The 19,951-nt window shown below is 39.0% G+C and overlaps 1 protein-coding gene across 2 annotated transcripts; it reads left to right on the top strand.

The window, feature by feature from the left end:
- The first annotated feature begins 1,966 nt into the window (after positions 1-1,966).
- On the top strand, positions 1,967-18,892 carry AASS (aminoadipate-semialdehyde synthase). 2 transcript variants are annotated; one of them, XM_053464174.1, is made up of 24 exons: positions 1,967-2,071; positions 3,946-4,164; positions 5,489-5,665; positions 6,351-6,435; positions 7,135-7,202; positions 7,553-7,699; positions 8,434-8,512; positions 8,588-8,715; positions 9,264-9,412; positions 9,931-10,053; positions 10,155-10,266; positions 11,105-11,164; positions 11,266-11,333; positions 11,740-11,861; positions 12,461-12,590; positions 12,709-12,819; positions 13,778-13,886; positions 14,035-14,175; positions 14,471-14,638; positions 15,650-15,745; positions 16,298-16,413; positions 16,995-17,083; positions 17,791-17,967; positions 18,690-18,892. In XM_053464174.1, exons 2-24 carry the CDS (start codon positions 3,955-3,957, stop codon positions 18,806-18,808), a joined length of 2,784 nt encoding a protein of 927 aa, XP_053320149.1. In that variant the 5' UTR covers positions 1,967-2,071; positions 3,946-3,954; the 3' UTR covers positions 18,809-18,892. The 2 variants fall into 2 exon arrangements, with proteins under 2 accessions (XP_053320149.1, XP_053320150.1); XM_053464175.1 differs by lacking the exon at positions 1,967-2,071 and adding an exon at positions 3,485-3,505.
- The last annotated feature ends 1,059 nt before the right edge of the window (positions 18,893-19,951 follow it).

Genomic DNA, 19,951 nt, shown 5'->3' with positions numbered 1-19,951 from the left:
AATTTATTTATGAGTTGTTCATTTGTTTTTCCAGATTTCATTTTTGTGTGTGCGTGGGGGGTCCAACTTACAGGATCTGCCCCGAGTGCCAAATACTCTAGGTACACCCCTGGATCTCCCTAATCAGCCCAACATTAAGGTAGCCATCTAAACACATTCTAGGGGGCCTGTGGTGAATCACAATTCTGCCAGCAATGTGATTCACCACAAAGCCCCTAAAAAACAGCAGTGATTCTATAGGGGAGGGGAGAGCGGAAAGGCTTTCACGGTGCTGAGGCAGCTGCAAGATTGTGATCTCCCCAACCAACCCTGCTCATCGAGCGCCCCTGTGGGCAGTGCGTACCCAGTCACCATGAGCGCCGGTCTGAGTAGGAGGTGTCCAGTTAGCAGGGCTGGTTGAGGAGATCACAATCCCCCTCTAACCAGCCCAACGTTAGGGAGCGCGAAGTCTGGCACTTCAGACCTCAGCATCCGTGCTCCCTAATGACTATGCTCTGGCAAATTATGCCGGGCACCGGAATATGATGTTGTACCCCCATGCTCTGCTACAATAGCCGACGCATAGTGATTAGGGAGCACTAAAGCTGAGGCCTGAAATGACTCACCTCGCGCTCCCATGATAGGATAGAGGATGAGAAAGGTAAGAGGTGGGGAGAAAGGGGTGTAAGGGCAGTATATGTGTATATATGTGTGTTTATGGGCAGGTGATTGTAAAGGCAGCATATATGGGCAGTCCTGTGTAAGGGCAGTGTATGTGTATATGCATGTTAATGAGCAGGTGTGTATAAAGGCAGCATGTATGGGCAAGTATGTGTAAGGGTAGTGTATGTATAAGCGTGTTAATGGGCAGGCGTGTGTAAAGGCTGCATGTATGGGCTGGTGTGTGTAAGGGAAGTGTAAATAAAATAACATCAGTAAAAAAAGTTGCCGGGGGCACAATTTTCCATTCTTGCCTCGGACGCAAAAGGAGCTAGCTACGGCGGCGCTGCAGAGACAGGCGATTCTTACACGCTTATGTGCTTCAGCGCACTGCTCTGAGTGTGCACAGTGTGCCGCTTCATTACTGAGCCATTACCCCTAGGCACTTCCACTTCACAATAATAAATAGCAAATACAGTGTGTGTAAGGGCAGTGTATGTGTGTATGCATGCAGATCTACGAGGACAGAAGTTTCATGAACAGACTTGTGGCAAAGTAGGCATCCTATGACAGTGCCATGTTTAAAGTTACTGGGGTCTTCAGTACAGCACATTCTACTGCCAATGTTTGCCTATGGAGATGGCTGCCTATATGCTGCATTTTATACACCTGTTAATGTGTGGCTTAAACGCTCAATAATTAGGAGGGGTGTCTACAATACTTTTGGTCATATAGTGCATGTATACGCAAATACATCTCTTGTCGAGTTTATGTTGATGGAAGCACGGATATGAGGTATATGCAATTCAAAAACCCTGTCCAATCCTTACTGTACATACATGTTTTGTAATATACATTTTGGTTCAGGTGACGGGTTCACTTAAGGCAATTCTTCCCTCTTAAACATACCTATTCTTAGTAATTATCACTTTCTCTTATGGCACGGATACGGAATTCGGTTTAATTATTCACCGTCAGCATTTATAAGCTAGTTTAACCCTCAGCGCCAAATCTACTCTGAACCCTCAGCAGTTTGGCTCTGGTTTCCGTTTCCCGTGTACGTCTTCACTGCCATACGCATAGACCCTGTCAAGGCTTTTCACACTGCCCGGTCGGGGCACGCGTGTGACCGGTGCGTGGGCAGCCTGTCAGCACTTCCACGGTCCGCGCAACAATATGAGTGCCTGGCGCACAGGGAGGGCCGCGCTCTACGTCACCGCTCGTACCCTCACCTATTGGCTGATTTGGGAGGCTGTGTCCTGCCGTGAATGCCCATTGGCTGCAGTTAGGAGCTTTAAAGTTCTGTAAATAGACCCTTTGACTGTTCCTGATCCGGTGACTTCACTCCAGCTGTTTGGATAGGTCAGGTAGAGGGGGTGGGGCGCCTTTATCTTCCTGCACTGACTGTAGTCACGCTTTAATCTGGTGCAAGGTAGGTGTCATAGTGAGTAGTGACTTTAGCCTCTTTGTTCTGCTGAGCGGCCTCGTTGGTGTTTTTTCTTCCTGCAATCTGATAACCTAATCCGCAGGCCCGTGCATCTTGTGTCAGAGCTGCAGAGTGATGTGCCCGGACTGGATTCCCAAAGACCGCTATCTGCACTAGACTCCCGTTGTCTCTCCCCGATCCACTACTTGTGCACTATTTGTATATGTAGAACACTGCACGCGTGCTGCACCAGCCGATCGCGAGCGCACAGTGTCTTTGTTTAGTTCTAAAGGTATTACATATAATCCTCTTTATTAATGGAAGGGATCTACATCTAGGTGCCGAGTACCCCGTCTAGTGACTTTAATAGCATGTTCCTTTCTGTATTACATGTTCATTGATCTCCTTTATTTTACTATCAGATGCTAGAAATAACTAACACATCTAAACAATAATTGCATTGAAGGCAAGTAACCATCCTGATCTATTGGGCCTGTATAAGACATCTGGATTGTGAATCCCCCCTCCTGGTCTGCTGAAAATATTAACTTCAATTCTGCATACTTTTATGATCTGCATTAATATACTTCGTCTAATTTAATGTATGATTTGTATGTGTCAAACTTTCTATTCCAGGAGAGAGAGTTAAGAGAAATGTTCTAATATTTGGCAATTATAGTAATTCACAGAGAGGCACACTTCATATGGCTTTACTATCTGCTATACAGCAGATGATATATCTATATGTACATGCCTACTGCATACCATACATAGGCATATGATGAGACAGGTGGTGAGTATGACCACACAGGATTGTATGTCAGTTCACAGAAGAAGACATGTCTGGCAGACGTAGGAGTTCTTCTTTCAGCCTTGTGTCCCATGCCTTATCAGTTGTACTCATTTGTTCATCAGAGTTTTACTGTAACTTTTTAGCAAAGGCACACAGTGTTCTCAGATGTTTTGCTCTCTCTGTCGTCTTTAAGGACGTTAATGGCTTAAGGCATTTACTGAATGCTTTCTGTTTGGCATAAGAACCTTGTTACAATCCACACCGCACCTAAGACTGATTACTTATATCACGTAGTGGAACTTCAAAATAGTTTGTGGGGGGAATTTTACTCTTCCGGATCCTGCATGTCGTAAATTAAAATAGATGACCGCTATCTGTTTTGCTTTGTAACTCTCTAGTAAGCGATTCTGAGCTCCATGTCCTAAATAAATCTGATCCTCCGGGTCACTGCCCCGTGACCCTTTCTCCCATGTATACCCGTCTTCATCTGATGTTATAACCTGGTGCTTATAAAGTATCTAATATTTAATGGTGAGCAATAGAAGACAGGTGGTGGAGTTGGATCCTTCATTACTCATCTACCAACTAAGACTTGTCTTTATTCTTTATAAAGATTGTTCCTCCCATAAGGGAGAATTTAAAACCAGGTAAATATTTGTGTATTTATCCATAATGCATTTAATTGCGCATGCAACAAGTTAGTAACCCATATACGCTCATATTTACACAACACTCTCTCACATTAACTCCTAAATTGTCACTACAAGTGTTTCTATAATTTATTATTGGCTGAAATCTGTATATTTGTATAGCGTGTCTTAACATGCCCACACACTATCTATAGCGTATTGTGTGTGTGTGTACAGTACATATAGTGCTCAATAATTTATCAGTATGGAAGACAAGCTTTTATATGCAGCAGCCCTATTGTAAGATCAAATGTGACATTATTTGTCAAGTTAACATATCTCTGAGCAAGTGAGAGACACATTCCTAATGTGTGTGCAATAAATAATTTACCTTAAGGCGGAAGAAGGGTATAATGTTAAGTGCGTTTCTGATCATGTGTTTATTATGTGTTCTTTAGGCGGTCAACATGTGGCAGATATTCAAGTGTAAAAGATATAATGGACGGATTGTCCATCTGGTGCGACATCATCACAGGGCTGTACTGGCTATTAGACGGGAGGACATCAATGCCTGGGAAAGAAGAGCACCACTTGCACCAAAGCATGTCAAAGAACTTACCAACCTGGGGTACAAAGTATTGGTACAGCCATCAAATCGACGAGCCATCCATGAAAAGGTCTCCGTCTCAAAATTCTCTTTTATATTATGAAACCTAATGTTCAGTAGAAAAGAATTGAAAAAAGGGAAATCCCAAAGGTGAAAAATACTTTTCTCCTCAAGCATAAGATACAGTGCTGTATACAGTAGTGTTGGTCAGCACTGACAAATGATCTTTTTTTCTGGTGGCTTCTAGAATACATACAAATACTATGCAGCTGTCTGAAAATAATATATTATGCTAAAACTAGGGTTTTTAACCCGTTAAGGACCAGTGGTGTGCCTGGCACGTCATGGGGTTGAACGAGCGTAGAAAGCAAGCAACGGTGTTTCTGCAATGCCTCAATATTGAGACATTCAGAAAACCCCAAAAAAGGTTGCAGGGGCTCTGTTGGATTGTTCTTGGGAGCAGTATGTTCGCCATATTCAATATGGCAGCGGATGACTGCTTAAAAAGAGCTTGGGAAGGGATCAACAATCTCATAAGATAAGTGGGTGTCGCTGAAATGTTTCAATATCGTCAAAGGTCAAGGCGTCTTAATTTCTGACCTTGCTGCGTGTTTTTTTTGTTTGTTTTGATGTGTAGTATGAATTAAGATTTCACCAGTCCCTAGGTGATTTATCAACCCCCGTCTTTTGTCCGCATCGTTTTAACACAAGGGGATCAGTAAGTTTGCACGGTCATTTCATGATTCCCTTAAGCTGCGACAGATCACTTTTTATCAAACCCAAGGCAACTGAGTAGAGGGTTGTGGATAATTCTGAAACGTTGCAGCAACTGTCCATTTTGCATTACAGTCGTACTACTTTCTATATTGAGGATATTATTAACTAAAATAATAAGGCAGGCTATCGACCCTGCTTTATCGAACAACCCAAAATAAATTCAGAACTAGTCAGCAAACACTGCGTATATATGTGTACACCAATAAGTATAATGTGATACTCGCACAGTTACAATTCTTTCACGGCTGCTGAACCAATGTAATGCAATTCCTATAGTGAATAAATATGAATAAGGCACGCACTCCTGTTATCACCTGTGCCAAATTTTACAAATTGTGTGTGTCCCCTTTTAATTCACAGTACTATGTAATAAATATGAAGGGATTTTATTATATATAATGTGTATTTCTTTTACTAGTTTCACATATTGACAAAATGCAATACCTGTAAGCGTATAAAATATAGACAGATGGGTAAAGTTAAACGGCAAGCTGTGATCATAACACTGATCAATCAACGTTTAATCTCTTGTGATATCTCTGCAAGTACGGTACATATACAGAGACAAGGAGAGATTGCAGCGTTTTTCCTTCATCTTTCATGTCTTCTATTACTAGGAGTATATGAAAGCTGGTGGAATTATTCAAGAAGATATATCGGACGCGTCTCTGATTGTTGGAGTGAAGAGACCTCCGGAGGAGAAACTTATTCCCAAAAAGACTTATGCATTCTTTTCACATACCATTAAAGCGCAAGAGGCTAATATGTCCTTGTTGGATGAAATTCTAAAGCTGGTAAGCTTAGCTACCTTTCCGCTGCGTGATAAACGGCATACTGCACATATATTCTACTGTGATTCCTTCCAATGACTTTTGTTTTATTGAGTTTATCTCATTTGAAATACGATTATTTTATGATAATAAAAAGTGGATATTGAGAATCTTAAAAAATATATCTTGAGCAGGACTATTTAATATAATGTCTTTCCTATTAATATATAGTCCTTGATCTCCAAATTATTTTAATTTATTGGTTCTGAGACTCAGAAGATTATATTTTTTTTCTTGCATTTATTTATGGTGTATAGTCTTAAATATGGTGACTTTGATGTGCTTAGACATACGATTGACACTTGATAGTTTGCACAAGGTGCTTCCACAGAAGTATCTTTCCTTGGCAATGGACAGCCTAGATGACAGTTACATACATTTATATTGTGTGTGTGTGTGTGTGTGTGTATATATATGTATGTATATGTGTGTATATATATATATATATATATAATGTGTGTGTGTGTATATATGTATGTCAAGAACACATTGAGAAAGACGGGCTGTGATAATATAGTAAAGCATTCACAACATGGTTTAATATCTTTCTACATGGTAATAGTCAACTGACTCATGTCAAGATGATTGAGCAAGAATGAAAATGTCGACATTGTCCATTGTGTTTCCTCTTTTTCTTTTCTTTATATAGGACATTCGACTGATTGATTATGAGAAAATGGTGGATCATAAGGGAACGCGAGTGGTGGCTTTTGGACAGTGGGCTGGGGTAGCAGGTACTGTTACATTATATAAACAGCTTCTATGCAGCTTTGTCGCCCATTAATAACGATGTACCCAAGTAAGGTTTTTAAAGATACATATTTTATTTATACAATTTAATTTATCTACCTTTTCTGTAGATAGATCTTACTGTAAGAGCTGTAGAAGACTGTGACATTCTTAGCACCTAGGAAAAAGTGGCATCATATAATTGTTTTGAAATAAAACTTACATTGGAGTCAATTTTGCATGAGCTTCAGCACGCTTTACTGCAAGCGCTTGACAGAAGTTATAAAATAAGACTTCTTCAAGCATTAGACCAATGGGATGCCTCTGCTCAATGACTTGGGTTTTCCCAACCAGCCCATTTACACAATGGAAGACTATGCCAACCTCCATAGTATCCATAAAAAGCTGCTGCTGACATCATACCCTGGCACTCTGCATTGAGGATGATGGCGGCGGCTTGGGACTCTGCCCTAGGGAAGCACCTAAGTACAGTAAGCCACCATATACTAACCATCACATTTTAAATATATGTGCAAAATAACTTCATACAATGTTTTATTTTAAGAAGCACTGAAGATTACACAAATTCAATGTCAAAATGGCCTTTTACAATCCAATCAAATGCAATTCAATACATGGTGAATGGCAAAGGTGTCATTGTGCGTTCAGAAAGAGCCTAACATATGTGTATGTTAATAACGCAGGAATGATCAATATGTTGCATGGCTTGGGTCTACGGTTTCTTGCACTGGGACATCACACCCCATTCATGGTGAGTATTTTTTTTCCCAATTTATTTTGCATATTATATAATACTACTTCTACTACAGTATAATCCTAAAATATCTCTCTGTGAATATTCATGGCAAAACTCTATAGTTATTTTAACACTTTCTTTATATTTTTTATATATTTGAATGTAGCTTTTTTGAACATCACACTACACTCTGGGCATAACAGAGGTTTAAAGCACATATTCCGTACCTTATGGTGTTGTACATGATTGCAGATATTATGTTCGAAGCACAAGCGGCGAGTTCATATACTACTGGACAATGTTTATTGTATTATATGACATGTTCTCTTGATGACGAGTACTACTGCAATCTTATTTGCTTTCAGCACATTGGGATGGCCCATAACTACAGGAACAGCAGCCAGGCAGTGCAGGCAGTGAGGGATGCAGGCTATGAGATATCCCTCGGCTTGATGCCCAAATCCATCGGGCCACTTACCTTCGTTTTTACTGGCACAGGGAATGTATCAAAGGTAAGAAATATCTTTACATACGTGTTGCATATCACATATGATTAGAAGGAAGCTGTGTATGGATGTACCTCGCTACCTACCCATTATCATGTTTTGTGGTTATTTGCATACCTAGGAACATTCTAAATGAGCTGGCCCTGAGACTCTTAAAATTCTAACCCTTAATAGCTCATTGTAAAGATTCTATGTAGTTACACTCTTAATGTGCCAACCAAATTGCTCTAATTGCGTCACTTGAGTTGAAGTAGGGATATCAACCATAAGATACTTGTAGCAAAAGCACCAACTGTGAGTCGTGTCTATAATCACTGCAGTGTAGACTAGGAATCCGCTCTAGACTGTGTGACCCTGAGAATCTGCCCCTTCACCCCGAGTCTCGGGGTCAAACCCTAAGAGTTCCCAGGTATGGTTATCTTTATGGGATATGCGTTGTCACTAATGACTGCACCATAGATACGTGGAGTGCACTAAAAGTATAGATCCTGATCTAGTTATGTTTGCAAATGTATAGATCAAATTATTTTCTTGCCATCTCGGTTACCAGTATTGTGGTGTAACCTCTTGCTGTGTTAAGGGAAAAATGACGTTTGCTGAATACAGTTTGTGTACTTGCTATTACTGCCGTTGATTAGAATGCCATTCATCATTATTGTCTCTTCCTTCATCCCTTTATATCTTCCTTTCTTCTCCTTTATTACCATTATGTCATTGCTAAGAACTGTGCTTTCTTTTAGGGCGCACAGGAAATAATTAACGAGCTTCCTTGTGAATTTGTGGAACCACATGAATTGAAAGAAGTATCAAAAAATGGAGGTAAACAAATTCTCATTCAAAGGTGTGATCTTGTATAATTGTTTGGAAGTACTGACTTTGAGACCTTCCTCTTAGATCTCAGGAAAGTGTACGGCACAGTGTTAAGTCGTCACCACCATCTTGTTAGGAAAACTGATGGCATACATGACCCAATAGAGTATGAGAAGAATCCTGAGCTTTACACCTCCCGTTTTAACACAGATGTGAGTATTATACACGGGGGGCGGGGGAGGCTCTTGCAGTTGGAATGCAGTCAGACTACAGTGCGATTGACTTCTTTACTAGCCACACTACAGTGAAGCTTGCCAAAAAGCTACACCCTTCCGACCGAAGAAGCAAGTTTGACAGCTCAGGTTCTTGTTCTTGGCACCCGTGAGCTCTTTTACTAAGTATTTCAACACAAGTGCATGGACTTGCTCCAAGATTTGATAGATTTGTAGTAAGTAGTTCAATGACATTACCTTGATCATATTTGATGATCATATAAAGGGATGAAAAAAACAGATCCAAACACTTACATAAAAATAAAAGTTAAACATTTTATTTCAACTCTTTCAATGATAAGATGTTAAAATATAGCACATACCTCGCAGCATTGCATATTTCAAACCGCTAAAGGAGGACACTTGTTTTTTAGAGGCGGATTTGTGATTTTCTTCCTGAACAAATATCTTTTCTAGCAAAAACAATGTTTTGTTTTGTCTAGTTCCTCATGAACGTTTTTTTTTTTTTCCCCATTTGTAATAATTAGATTGCTCCTTACACAACGTGTTTGATTAATGGAATTTACTGGGATCCACATACACCACGTTTGCTTAACAGACAAGACGCTCAAAGGCTGTTGGCTCCTGTGAAGTCTACATCAGCAGCGATAGAAGGATGCCCAAAGCTACCACACAAGTGAGAGCAGTTTTTAATACTCTTCTACTTCTTCTTATATATTCTGTACTTTTAGTTTCTTCCCAAGATTCAGTGCTTCTGGTGAAGAACCCAGTGCTGCTTTATACTAACTTTTTATGTAGTACTGTATTTTGCCATGCTGACTGGCGATAAGTACTTCGGCCCCCTGGGCCACACAACTGGGAAACCGATCATGGGCCATCAGGCTTCCCAATGTGCAGCTGCTTAATGGCAGGTTACAAGGGAGATCTCTGATCTTCCCAGCTGGCCCATTTATACTATGGAAGGTTTTATTATAATATAATTTAAAGATCACTAGATTGCATTAAGAGACACAACTTTATGTAACAGAGCACTGGAATATGACATCATACCCATGCTCTCCTCCTGGGGGGATGGCGCCTTGCGGTGTTGCCCTGGGTCAGCAACGGAGGTAAAAACACATATGATCCATTTCCATGGCGATTGTACAGGTGTTGTGCAACTGTAACATTTACACCCACCATTGTTCTTTACAGGCTTTTAGCTATTGGTGACATTTCTGCAGACACTGGAGGATCTATAGAGTTTATGACTGAATGCACTACTATTGACATGCCTTTTTGTATGTATGATGCAGACCAGCATATCATTCATGATAGGTGAGAACCTTTTTAAATTCTTTCTTTCTTTTTTTTTTTTGTTTTTTTTTTGTTATGCACATTTTGTGCATATTATAATATCTGTTACATTTTTTTTACAGTGTTGAAGGCTGTGGTATCCTGATGTGCTCAATTGACAATTTGCCAGCTCAACTCCCAATTGAGGCAACAGAGTATTTTGGAGACTTGCTGTTTCCATATATTCAAGAAATGGTAGGATAGATTTATTTTACAAGCCTGCCCTAGATATGTTAAGCAGGTTTTAAAGAAAACATATTAAGACATGGGCGGGGGGGGGGCTTTAGCTATGAAGCAATAATCTTCTACATCTTGACGCATAGAAGAAAACAATACTTCAGAACTAAAATAAAAACAACAACTTAACCAAAACAAGCAACAATTAAAGCTAATGACCACTATGTGCTATTCATACAAAATGAAACATAATTGGATGACCATGTATAATTTCCTCAAATTTTTGAAGATGGTTATTAAGCATTAATACAAACCTTCATGTCACAGGAATTAAAAAAAACATATGCCATGCATAATTTCACCAAGACTGTGCTATCTAAATAAGTGTTTGCCAATACAATGATCTTTAAGATACTGTGAAACTGTTGCATGGCATCACCACTAGATGTCACTACACTCAGAGGTTGCGTAATAAGTTTCCTCTGCGCTCACTTGTTCTGTCTATGGTGAGATGACTCAGGGTTTGTGCATGGGACGACAAAGTACCTCTCTGCATGTTGTGTGAGTTAAATCTCTTTCCTTGTTTGTGATTGGCCTCTACATTCATACTATGGATTAGGTTTTTAATGCCGCATTATAATTTTAGTTAAGAGTCGGTAGAACAGCACCTTTCAATTGAAAGCAGTGTTTATCTTTACTCTGTTGTCCAAATATGTGTCTATTCCATTTAGTATAGCAAGTCAAAAGTGGACCTGTTCTGCAGCAGAGAGCTAAACTTTGTATCCAATTCAATGTTTCTGATGTTTTTGTTTGTTACATTTAGCACTTTAATAATCTAAGCTTTTTATTTGTACAGCTTACATCTGATGCATCCAAACCTTTAGAGAAGGAGAGCTTTTGTCCTGTTGTACGCGATGTAAGTGCACTTACCAGCTTTTTATTGACAAAATCATTCTGCTATTTGGGTTCTGCATATTGATGTGTAATGTGTATACATCATGTTGTGTTGTAATGCAGGCGGTGATTGCATCCAATGGTTCGTTGACTAAGAAGTATAAATATATACAGAAGCTGAGGGAGAGCAGGTACAGAAAACACAGCTACGAATGATTATTATATATTCTGCTTGCTCATTAGTTCTTTTTGCTAATGTAATTTCTGAAAGTGTCGTCTTGGGCAAACGATGGGCTCCATTTGTATAAAGCGTTCCGTTTTTTTCTTGCCGCCTTCATGGCTTTTAGCTTGAAACAGTTCGGATGTCCTATCATCTACTCCCACTAACAGCATGCAGTAGACGTAGCTGCACAGATTTATTTCATTTTCTGAAACTTAATTATAGAATTTGAGAAACTGACATATTTGATTTGATGAGCACATAACTGGAGTATCTAATAATGTTTGTTTTACTTTCCAAAGTAGTCACATGTTTGTATGAAGTTGACCAGTAAAGTTAGTTTTTGTTCATTTATATTTGCTTGTTTTTGCTTGCAGAGAGTATGCACAGTTGATGACAATGGGGACAAAGAAGAGGATCTTAGTGCTTGGATCTGGCTATGTCTCTGAGCCTGTCATAAGTTACCTTACAAGGGACCCCAGTGTTGAAATAACTGCAGGTAATGTCAATGGAAAGTTAAAACTTTTAACGGGTAGTGTCTCATAATGTTTGTTTTTGAGAGGCTTCGGAACCTTATGTGGCAGAAAGGGAACAGGAAAGGGGTTTGCAGCTGTACTACTTGGCTTCGAGTCCTGTTCATCAAACTAAACTGCAAACAATTTAATGTCCGGACACCCTGGTCACAGATCCATAAGAAAGATATATTTTGGAATTTGAGGGAGGGTACGTAAGGGGCACGTAAGGACTAAGTTATGATGAGTACTTGGCCAAACTATCGCATGACTGTTTAACTGTGTAGAAGGTCAGTACAAGGGGAACTGTTCATCTTGGAGACCAAATGTCCACCCTTTTCAGAGGAAGCTGTAAGGGCAGAAAAGCTTTAGATTGAACTACCCATTCTGCTCCTGGCATTCTCTGTAGAACGGGGTTAAAAGGTACACTTTAACAATAGAGAGTCACAGTTGTCATTTGTTTTTTTACATTTCCTTTTATTCATATAGATAAAAAAACATTCAGGCATTTTAGACAATACAGAGGTCACATGATAAAGATTAGATCAAGGGAACCTAAAAATATTTTCACATTTTTAATTTCTAGTATCTGTCATCAAGGATCAAGTTGATCACTTGTCAAAGAAATACAATAACACCACCCCACTGGCCCTGGATGTCTTGAAGAATGAGGAGAAACTTTCCTCCCTGGTTAAGAAACATGACCTCGTTATCAGGTTTGTATTGCAATACATTTAAGTGAACTTTGCGGGCAGAGTACAGTTTAGGTAGGTTGCCTTTGCCTTGTTCTTGCTTAAACGTTTACTAACCTTTTCTTTTATTGTTGGTATTTAGTTTGCTGCCTTACTCAGCGCATCCTTTGGTGGCAAAGAAATGTATAAAGAATAAAGTAGATCTGGTAACGGCAAGCTACATGACACCTTCCATGAAAGAGCTCCAGCAAAGGTATACCGCCTAAGAGTTTTTTTTTTTTGTATAATCATGTCTCCGCTAATTTTGTCTAGTTTGATCACATAGCCTCTTAAAGTGAAAATGACATTTAAATATGTCCCTTTTTCCCCCCTCAATTTTTCAATACCATGTCAGTAGGTAAGTAAACTCGCCTACAAATGCTTAATTCCTGCCCATTTTGCTATCTTCCTGCTGGCCAGATGAGCTTGCTAGGAATTGTTGTGCTGTGCTATGCCAGGCGTCATGTACCTGCATAAGATCATACGTGTCAAATGGTCATGGTTGGGCATGATTTTTAGGGAGCTTGGCTGGTGGTACTTTAGTGACCATTTGTCTCTGAGGCTTCATCAGCTTGTACTTGTTTTTCCAGCTGATTAGCACAATGTAACAAGTATTCTGCTGATCGTTTGGATTGGTAGTTCAAATAGGAACTCTCTCACCCACTTACAACCCTTATCTCGCCCTACATTAACATCTTTGGCTACCACGCAGTCCTCGCCTCCTGTTTCTCACCCCTTATACACTTAGATTGTAAGTTCCTGCGGGAACAGGGCCCTTCATTCCTCTTGTATCTGTATGTCAATTGCTGTATTGTACTTGTCGTTATCGGTAACATTTTCATCTTTGTACAGCACTGCAGAATCTGTCGACGCTTTAAAAAGTATAATAATAATATATCTGCAGCTTTTGATGCAGCGTGCCTGTTTTATGGTATCTCCTGTTCTCCCTGTTTCCTGTTATGACTAGTGTTAACCAGCTGCTGCCTGCAAACCAAAAAGCAGACATTGACCATGTGAAAGAATCTAAAGTTTGACTGTTAAATGTCAAGTTCTTGCTGCCCATCATCCATCCAAAGACGCATTTTTGTATCCAAAACATAAAGCTGATGGCGATACAAAAGAATGAAGTAGAAAAACTATCGTTCACATTTTCTGTTTTCTACATATTATAGTGCTGAAGATGCTGGAGTTACCATAGTTGGAGAAATGGGTTTGGATCCAGGTCTCGATCATATGTTGGCTATGGAATGCTTCGACAAGGCTAAAGATGTGGGTGCCAAGGTGAGCGTAACGGAACTCTGTCCAGGTCCCCCTATCTGTAACCTTAACCTCTGCAAAAGATCTGCTGTGAAATATCATCAATTTGTTTAGGTATAACCAGAAACTGGGGGATGCATCTTCTAACGGGCTTTTTTGGGCTTTTTTTTAGGTGGAATCGTATATTTCCTTTTGTGGAGGTCTTCCTGCACCTGAATTTTCTGACAATCCTTTGAGGTATAAGTTTAGCTGGAGCCCATTGAGTGTCCTTCTGAATACAATTCAACCGGCAACATACCTGAAGAATGGAGAGGTAAATATTAACCAATGAAAAAGAGGAAAACGGGATAAATCTTTTGTGAGGTAGAATCTTGGGCCATATTGAGTTTCTGAATCTCAAAAACTGTTTACTGTGTCTTTGAATATTAAAAGTAAGGTAATAAGGTATTATCACATGAACACAGATTGCAGCATGGGTTGACATCATCTTTTTATTATTATACGTGTACTTATAATGGTGTATGACTACCTGCATGTGTAATGAATGGGACTAACCTGAGGAGGTGGCAAGTCCACATTACTTTTATTATTTGCTGGTTTATTTTTAGGTGGTTAACATTGAGGCAGGCGGCTCCTTGCTTGAGTCTGTTACGGTCATGGACTGCTTCCCAGGATTGAACTTGGAAGGTTTTCCAAACAGAGACAGTACAAAGTATGCTGAACCGTATGGGATCCAATCGGCCCATACTTTAATCAGAGGGACTCTGAGATATAAGGTAAATATTTTAAAATACTGCGGTTACCAATGAACTGGGTTTGAAAAAAAAAATGCTAGATAAAAACTATATCAAATGATGTCAAGACCTATTGAAAGAGGTATTAACATGTCGTCATGCTCTGCGTCCTCTCTGGTTTAGCTATGCATTATTTGTGTTGGATTAATGATCCTGGAGCTGGACATTGATGCGTTTTAGGCCCTGTTTATAGAATAAGTAACCAGATTATTTTATTTTAAATTATGTAGGGAACTCCTATATTTAGTAGTGGGGTACATGATGTGTAAATTGTGCAAAAACAAAAAACATGGGCTGGCAGTTTAGAAAATAAGATGACCTTATAACAGCCACATCCAACTGATTATTGTATTAGTAATGTTTGATTTAAAGTTTGCCATATTTTGGAAAATCTGTCCTATAGGTTTTTTTTTTTTTTTTTTTTTTTTTTAAATAAACTATATCCGTTTCTAGATTGAATGAACATATTGTTTTATGCATTTGGTTACATACCCCATTCCCTTGAAGATAAAGGTTTGGTCTCATAAAATTAATCTAGACATTGCTTTAAGTATAGCATGAAAATTCCCCTCCTCGATGTGGTTCTAGCCAAAGGTATAGAGGCATTATCACGGAAGTATATAGGATAAACAGCTAAACTATCAATTGTGTTGTGGATTACGAACTACTCTAGCACTTGATATGGATCAGAGCAGCATCATGTTCATTCGCCCCTTGGATGAGCATGAGAGGTGTGATTTATGGTGTGTCCCCATGAGCTACGAAGGCAAAGCATGAAAAACAGTCGGCTAAATGACCATTTACTTTGCACTTTAGATCTGTATTAAAAAAAAAAAAAAAACTCTACTCTTACTAGCCCTCTATACTCCGCTTCCATGTAATTAACATTTAAACAAATGTCTAAAGGACAATGTTTCAAGCACTGTGAAAAGCTGTAATGACCATTTCCCTTTAATGAACCTTTTAAAATCAAATTCTTCTTTTGTAATACAGGGTTTTGCTAAAGCAATGAGTGGCTTTGTGAAATTGGGATTAATTAATTCAGAACCTTGTCCGCTTCTGGCCATTGACGCTCCAGTGATATCTTGGGTAAGTAAAGCGGATCCCTGTGTTCTATATTGTTATTATATGGAAATGGACTATGTACCCTTTTTTTTTTTTTTTTTTTTTTTTTTTTTTATTTAATTTTTTTTAAATAAAATGTAGTACTTGGTACTTTTTTAAAGGATGATAACATCTTAAGTTTATAGGAAGCAACTTTAATTTATAGCCCTAAAGAGGAAGCGCCTTTAGGTAAACAAGTTGCTTTTACCTAATGGATGTCAGTTGGGGCATGTCAGCAACCTGGAGGGCTCCCCAGGTTTGGGTACAACCCCACACAATTCTTTATAAAAAAACAAACAAACAAAAAAAAAACATCGTATTACAAGTGCACAATTGATTGTTGAGCAAACAAAATACATGAATAAGATTTGTATTCACTGTTGTACATTTTTTTTTCTTTTTACATGGTTGGCATTCCCTTGAACAAAATTAGTTGTTGGAATGAATCGGACTATGAACAATATGCAGTTAATTTACTGTTCTGATAGAATTGTTAAACTTAAAGTGCTTTTAATTGCTTACTTTACTAATGTACAGAGAGAGCTACTTTGCCACACTTTGAATGTCCCAGCTACAGCTAACCCCGACCTTCTCAAAGAAATAGTGTTCAATAAACTGGGAAAGGATGAGAGCAACTTGGAAACCGTTGAATGGTAAGAAAACTGTACCTATTCAGGGGGTGCTGCTGTCTTCATGCAGCCTGGCTGGTTTAGATCCTTTGACACCGCTGGAGGTCTAGTGATGATCAGGAGGATCAGCATTCTAGATTTTCTTTGAGAGAAATCCCTGTTTTAGGCAACCAGGGGGCTTGGTCCATGGACAAAGTTGAAGGACACAAGTGAAGCAGGGAATATCCAAATGATCCATTATATATAGAAGTGTTTGTGTACACATTACATTTCAATTATGCCAGTGCATATCCAATGTCTGCATGCAGGGCCAGACTGGGGACAATAAAGCATCCCTGACAATCTAAGCATGGTGGCTGCTAATGACATAAGTACGGCCAATGGTTGGGTATAAGAGGTGGCATGTTTTCAGACATGTGCAGCACATGGCGTGTATGTCTAGCCGTTGGATGCACACTGTACCCCCTGGTCTGCTACTGGAGCAGCCAACCTGCTGTGATGTTGGGCAGCAAGATTGAGCTCTTACTGCTTTTTAACTTTTTTTTTTTTTTTTTTTTTTTTTTAATATTTATTTTCAATAAATGAATGTTATTTTTCATCGACAGGTTTGGACTGCTAAGTGAGGAACCAGTGCCAGTAGCAGAATCTATCATCGATGCTCTTGCTAAGCACTTGGAAATCATGCTTTCATTTGGTAGGGATGATATATCATTTTAAGTGAAAATGCCACAATACTGTATTAATAGGTGATCTGTATCATGTACTTCAGACATCTTTTTATTTTTTCTTCTTTCAAACTTCCTCTCTGATCACTTTATTTTACCAAAATGAACAACATTTTGCTTAGGCCAGCTTGTTGGGTTAGCTGTCTCTAGATACCAGTTGGGTACCGTTTTCCTGTCACTGTGTATACATATTACCAATGCCTTCTGCCCTTAGATCTGGGTCCAGGGCTTAGACAGTCTGCAAGGCATGGAAAGGCTGCAGAGAAGCTTTATCCATTTCTTTATTAGCATGTGAATAACCATCATGACCACTCTTTCAAGTGGCCTGGTGTATTAGGAGGTAATGACTATTCCTTTAAGGCGTTTGGCCTGTGAAGGTGATGTTTACATAAAATAATAAAAAGTACAATAAATATGAAGATGGTATTAACCATATCGGTCTGAGTCCTGGCAAAAGACTGTAGTGGTGAGGATTAAATGAATCAAGCCTCATCATCCTTCTCATCAGAAGCGAATAAAACCCATTCTGTAAAGCCTAATATCAACCTAAAATGTTTAGTTTCCTTCTAATTAATTTTGCCTCCATTGCTGAACTCGGCTTGATAGAGGGAGTTTCTCTAGCACAGAAAAGGACTGAATTTCTGTTACCTTATTCTTTTCTCTCTTTATTATCCAGGTCCTGGTGAAAGAGACGTGATTGTTATGAGAAATGATATTGGCATCAGACATCCCTCTGGACATTTGGAGGCCAAAAATATTAGTTTAGTAGTGTACGGCGATGTAAATGGTTACTCTGCTATGGCAAAAACTGTGGGTTATCCCACCGCCATTGCTGCAAAAATGGTACTGGATGGTATGTATTTAATTTGTTTGCCTTCATGGTTAAGCTATTTTATGTGATGAGGGTCAGAGGAATCCACAGATGGATGAGTAGAAACAAACTCTTGCAGCAGGGATAATGAGCAGACTACTTGGGTTATCTCCCATTAGATTCTTATTTAGGATGACCAGACAGAAACACTAAATAAGGGAGCTTATAAAAAGCTACATAAGAAAGATTGCAATATTATCTTTCATCAGCCGGCAGTGTTCATAAATAGAAATAAAGTAATCTTTCCATTGAATCAAAATCATGAGGAGTGGCAACAAGACTGGTGAAATGCAACATGGAGCCCCACACGTTCTGAGCTTGAAGCATTTTAACGGCCGTAGAAAAAAATGCTTCTGGGTGGGCAAAATAGATTTTAGAATCTCTTTACCAGCCTGCATATCTATATCATGCTAGATCCCAATCAGAATATGAACCTATGACTATTCCTGCACTTGCAAGTGTTTCAATCTGAAGTCATAATAATCATTGTTTGCATTCAAAGCCCTGTGAAGGTTTACATTTCCAACCGAGATCCAGAACATGGAGCACAAAAGATAATTTAGTGCGCTTGTTTTATACTATATATATTTTTTTTTCTCTAATAGAATGTTTTTGTGACTTTTGTCATGTATGTGTTTTTACTAATTTAATTCACACAAATCCATGCCCTTGTAATAATCCTGTGTTATTTCCTTATCTTTTAGGGGAAATTGAAAGCAAGGGTCTGGTAATTCCATTGACCAAGAATATCTATGGACCAATACTTGAGCGTGTTAAGGAGGAGGGCATTATCTATAACACAAAGAGCAAATTTATACTCTAATGCGCCATGCCTACAAAAAAAAAATGTTTATTTCAATCCTGGAACATTCTCTTTATTTTTCTTCATTGACAATTTACCCACTTCCCTTTTTATTGCACGGTGTTCTGTCTTTGCATTTTGGAATGAACAGGAGTCCACATTTCTCACCTAATCTGTGCTCGCATCAATTTTTCCTGCCTGCTCTTTTAAGACGTGGACTTTTTTCGCCAATCTTTGGTATCAACATGGGGGGTTTTCCCCAATTGGTTTCCCATATAAAGTGGCAATAAGGTTTTTTGGTTTGTTTTAAAAGAGAGGCTTGCACAGTTGTCCTCCTCAAGACATATAGAAAGTCCCTGTTCAGTGTAGAGCTGGTCTCTGACAATACAGGAGCCACCAGGGCCCATAAAGCTGTCTCAGGTTATCACTTCACAAAGTGCAGGGGGAAGTGAGCATCGTCCAGTAAGTAAAATGAGCTTTATTCTCCATCTCTTAAGAGGTAGATTGTGCAAACCTTACTTTTAATAGTTTTATCACAAGCAATTGGTTACAACAAACCCCTGAAATGAGTATTCCCAAAGAGAGGAACTAAATAATCCTACCCCAGTTGCACATATGTCTTTTCAAAATGTATAATTTATGTCTTCAGAATTTTTTATGTATGTATTCAGTATTTATGAATCAGATTTTGTCAACAAAAGATTTTGAAAGCAACCAAAGCTACCAAGATTTAATTGAGCTGTTTATTCTACAATGGAAAACGAGGCGAATGCTAAAGGCCATAGCATCCTCAGTCTTTTATGGGCAGGTCAAGAAAAGTAAAATAAGGGATTAGGCTATTGCCAGCGAACATGCTTTAAGGGCACAGATTGGTTTAACTTGCTGTAAAGAGAATTTCACTAGCAGAAGGGCTTGACAGGAGATTCATTAAAGGCTGTTGCACAACATTAACTGTAGTTTCTACTTTAACCCTGAATATTTGTCATTTTATTCTATCCCCTGGAGATGTAGTCACATAAAAGCACAGACATTTTTAAAGAGCTTTTATGCCAACAACCCATGGATGCCTGCTTTTATGTCACAAAGATCCCGGTACAAGGCAAAGTTTAATGCAATTAAGTATGGGGAAGTTATTGACACTCGGCAGCACTAGGAATTACGGCT

Source organism: Spea bombifrons, chromosome 4, assembly GCF_027358695.1.
Source record: "Spea bombifrons isolate aSpeBom1 chromosome 4, aSpeBom1.2.pri, whole genome shotgun sequence".
Taxonomy (NCBI): Eukaryota; Metazoa; Chordata; class Amphibia; order Anura; family Pelobatidae; genus Spea; species Spea bombifrons.
This window is presented reverse-complemented; position numbering and strand designations above follow the sequence as displayed.

Bases quoted from the DNA above. Each gene is read 5' to 3' on its own strand.
- AASS (XM_053464174.1), top strand. From the start codon at position 3,955: ATGTGGCAGATATTCAAGTGTAAAAGATATAATGGACGGATTGTCCAT. The intron at 8,716-9,263 runs GTGAGTATTATA...TGTAATAATTAG, and splicing joins CCTCCCGTTTTAACACAGAT to ATTGCTCCTTACACAACGTG. The intron at 17,084-17,790 runs GTAGGGATGATA...TTTATTATCCAG, and splicing joins GGAAATCATGCTTTCATTTG to GTCCTGGTGAAAGAGACGTG.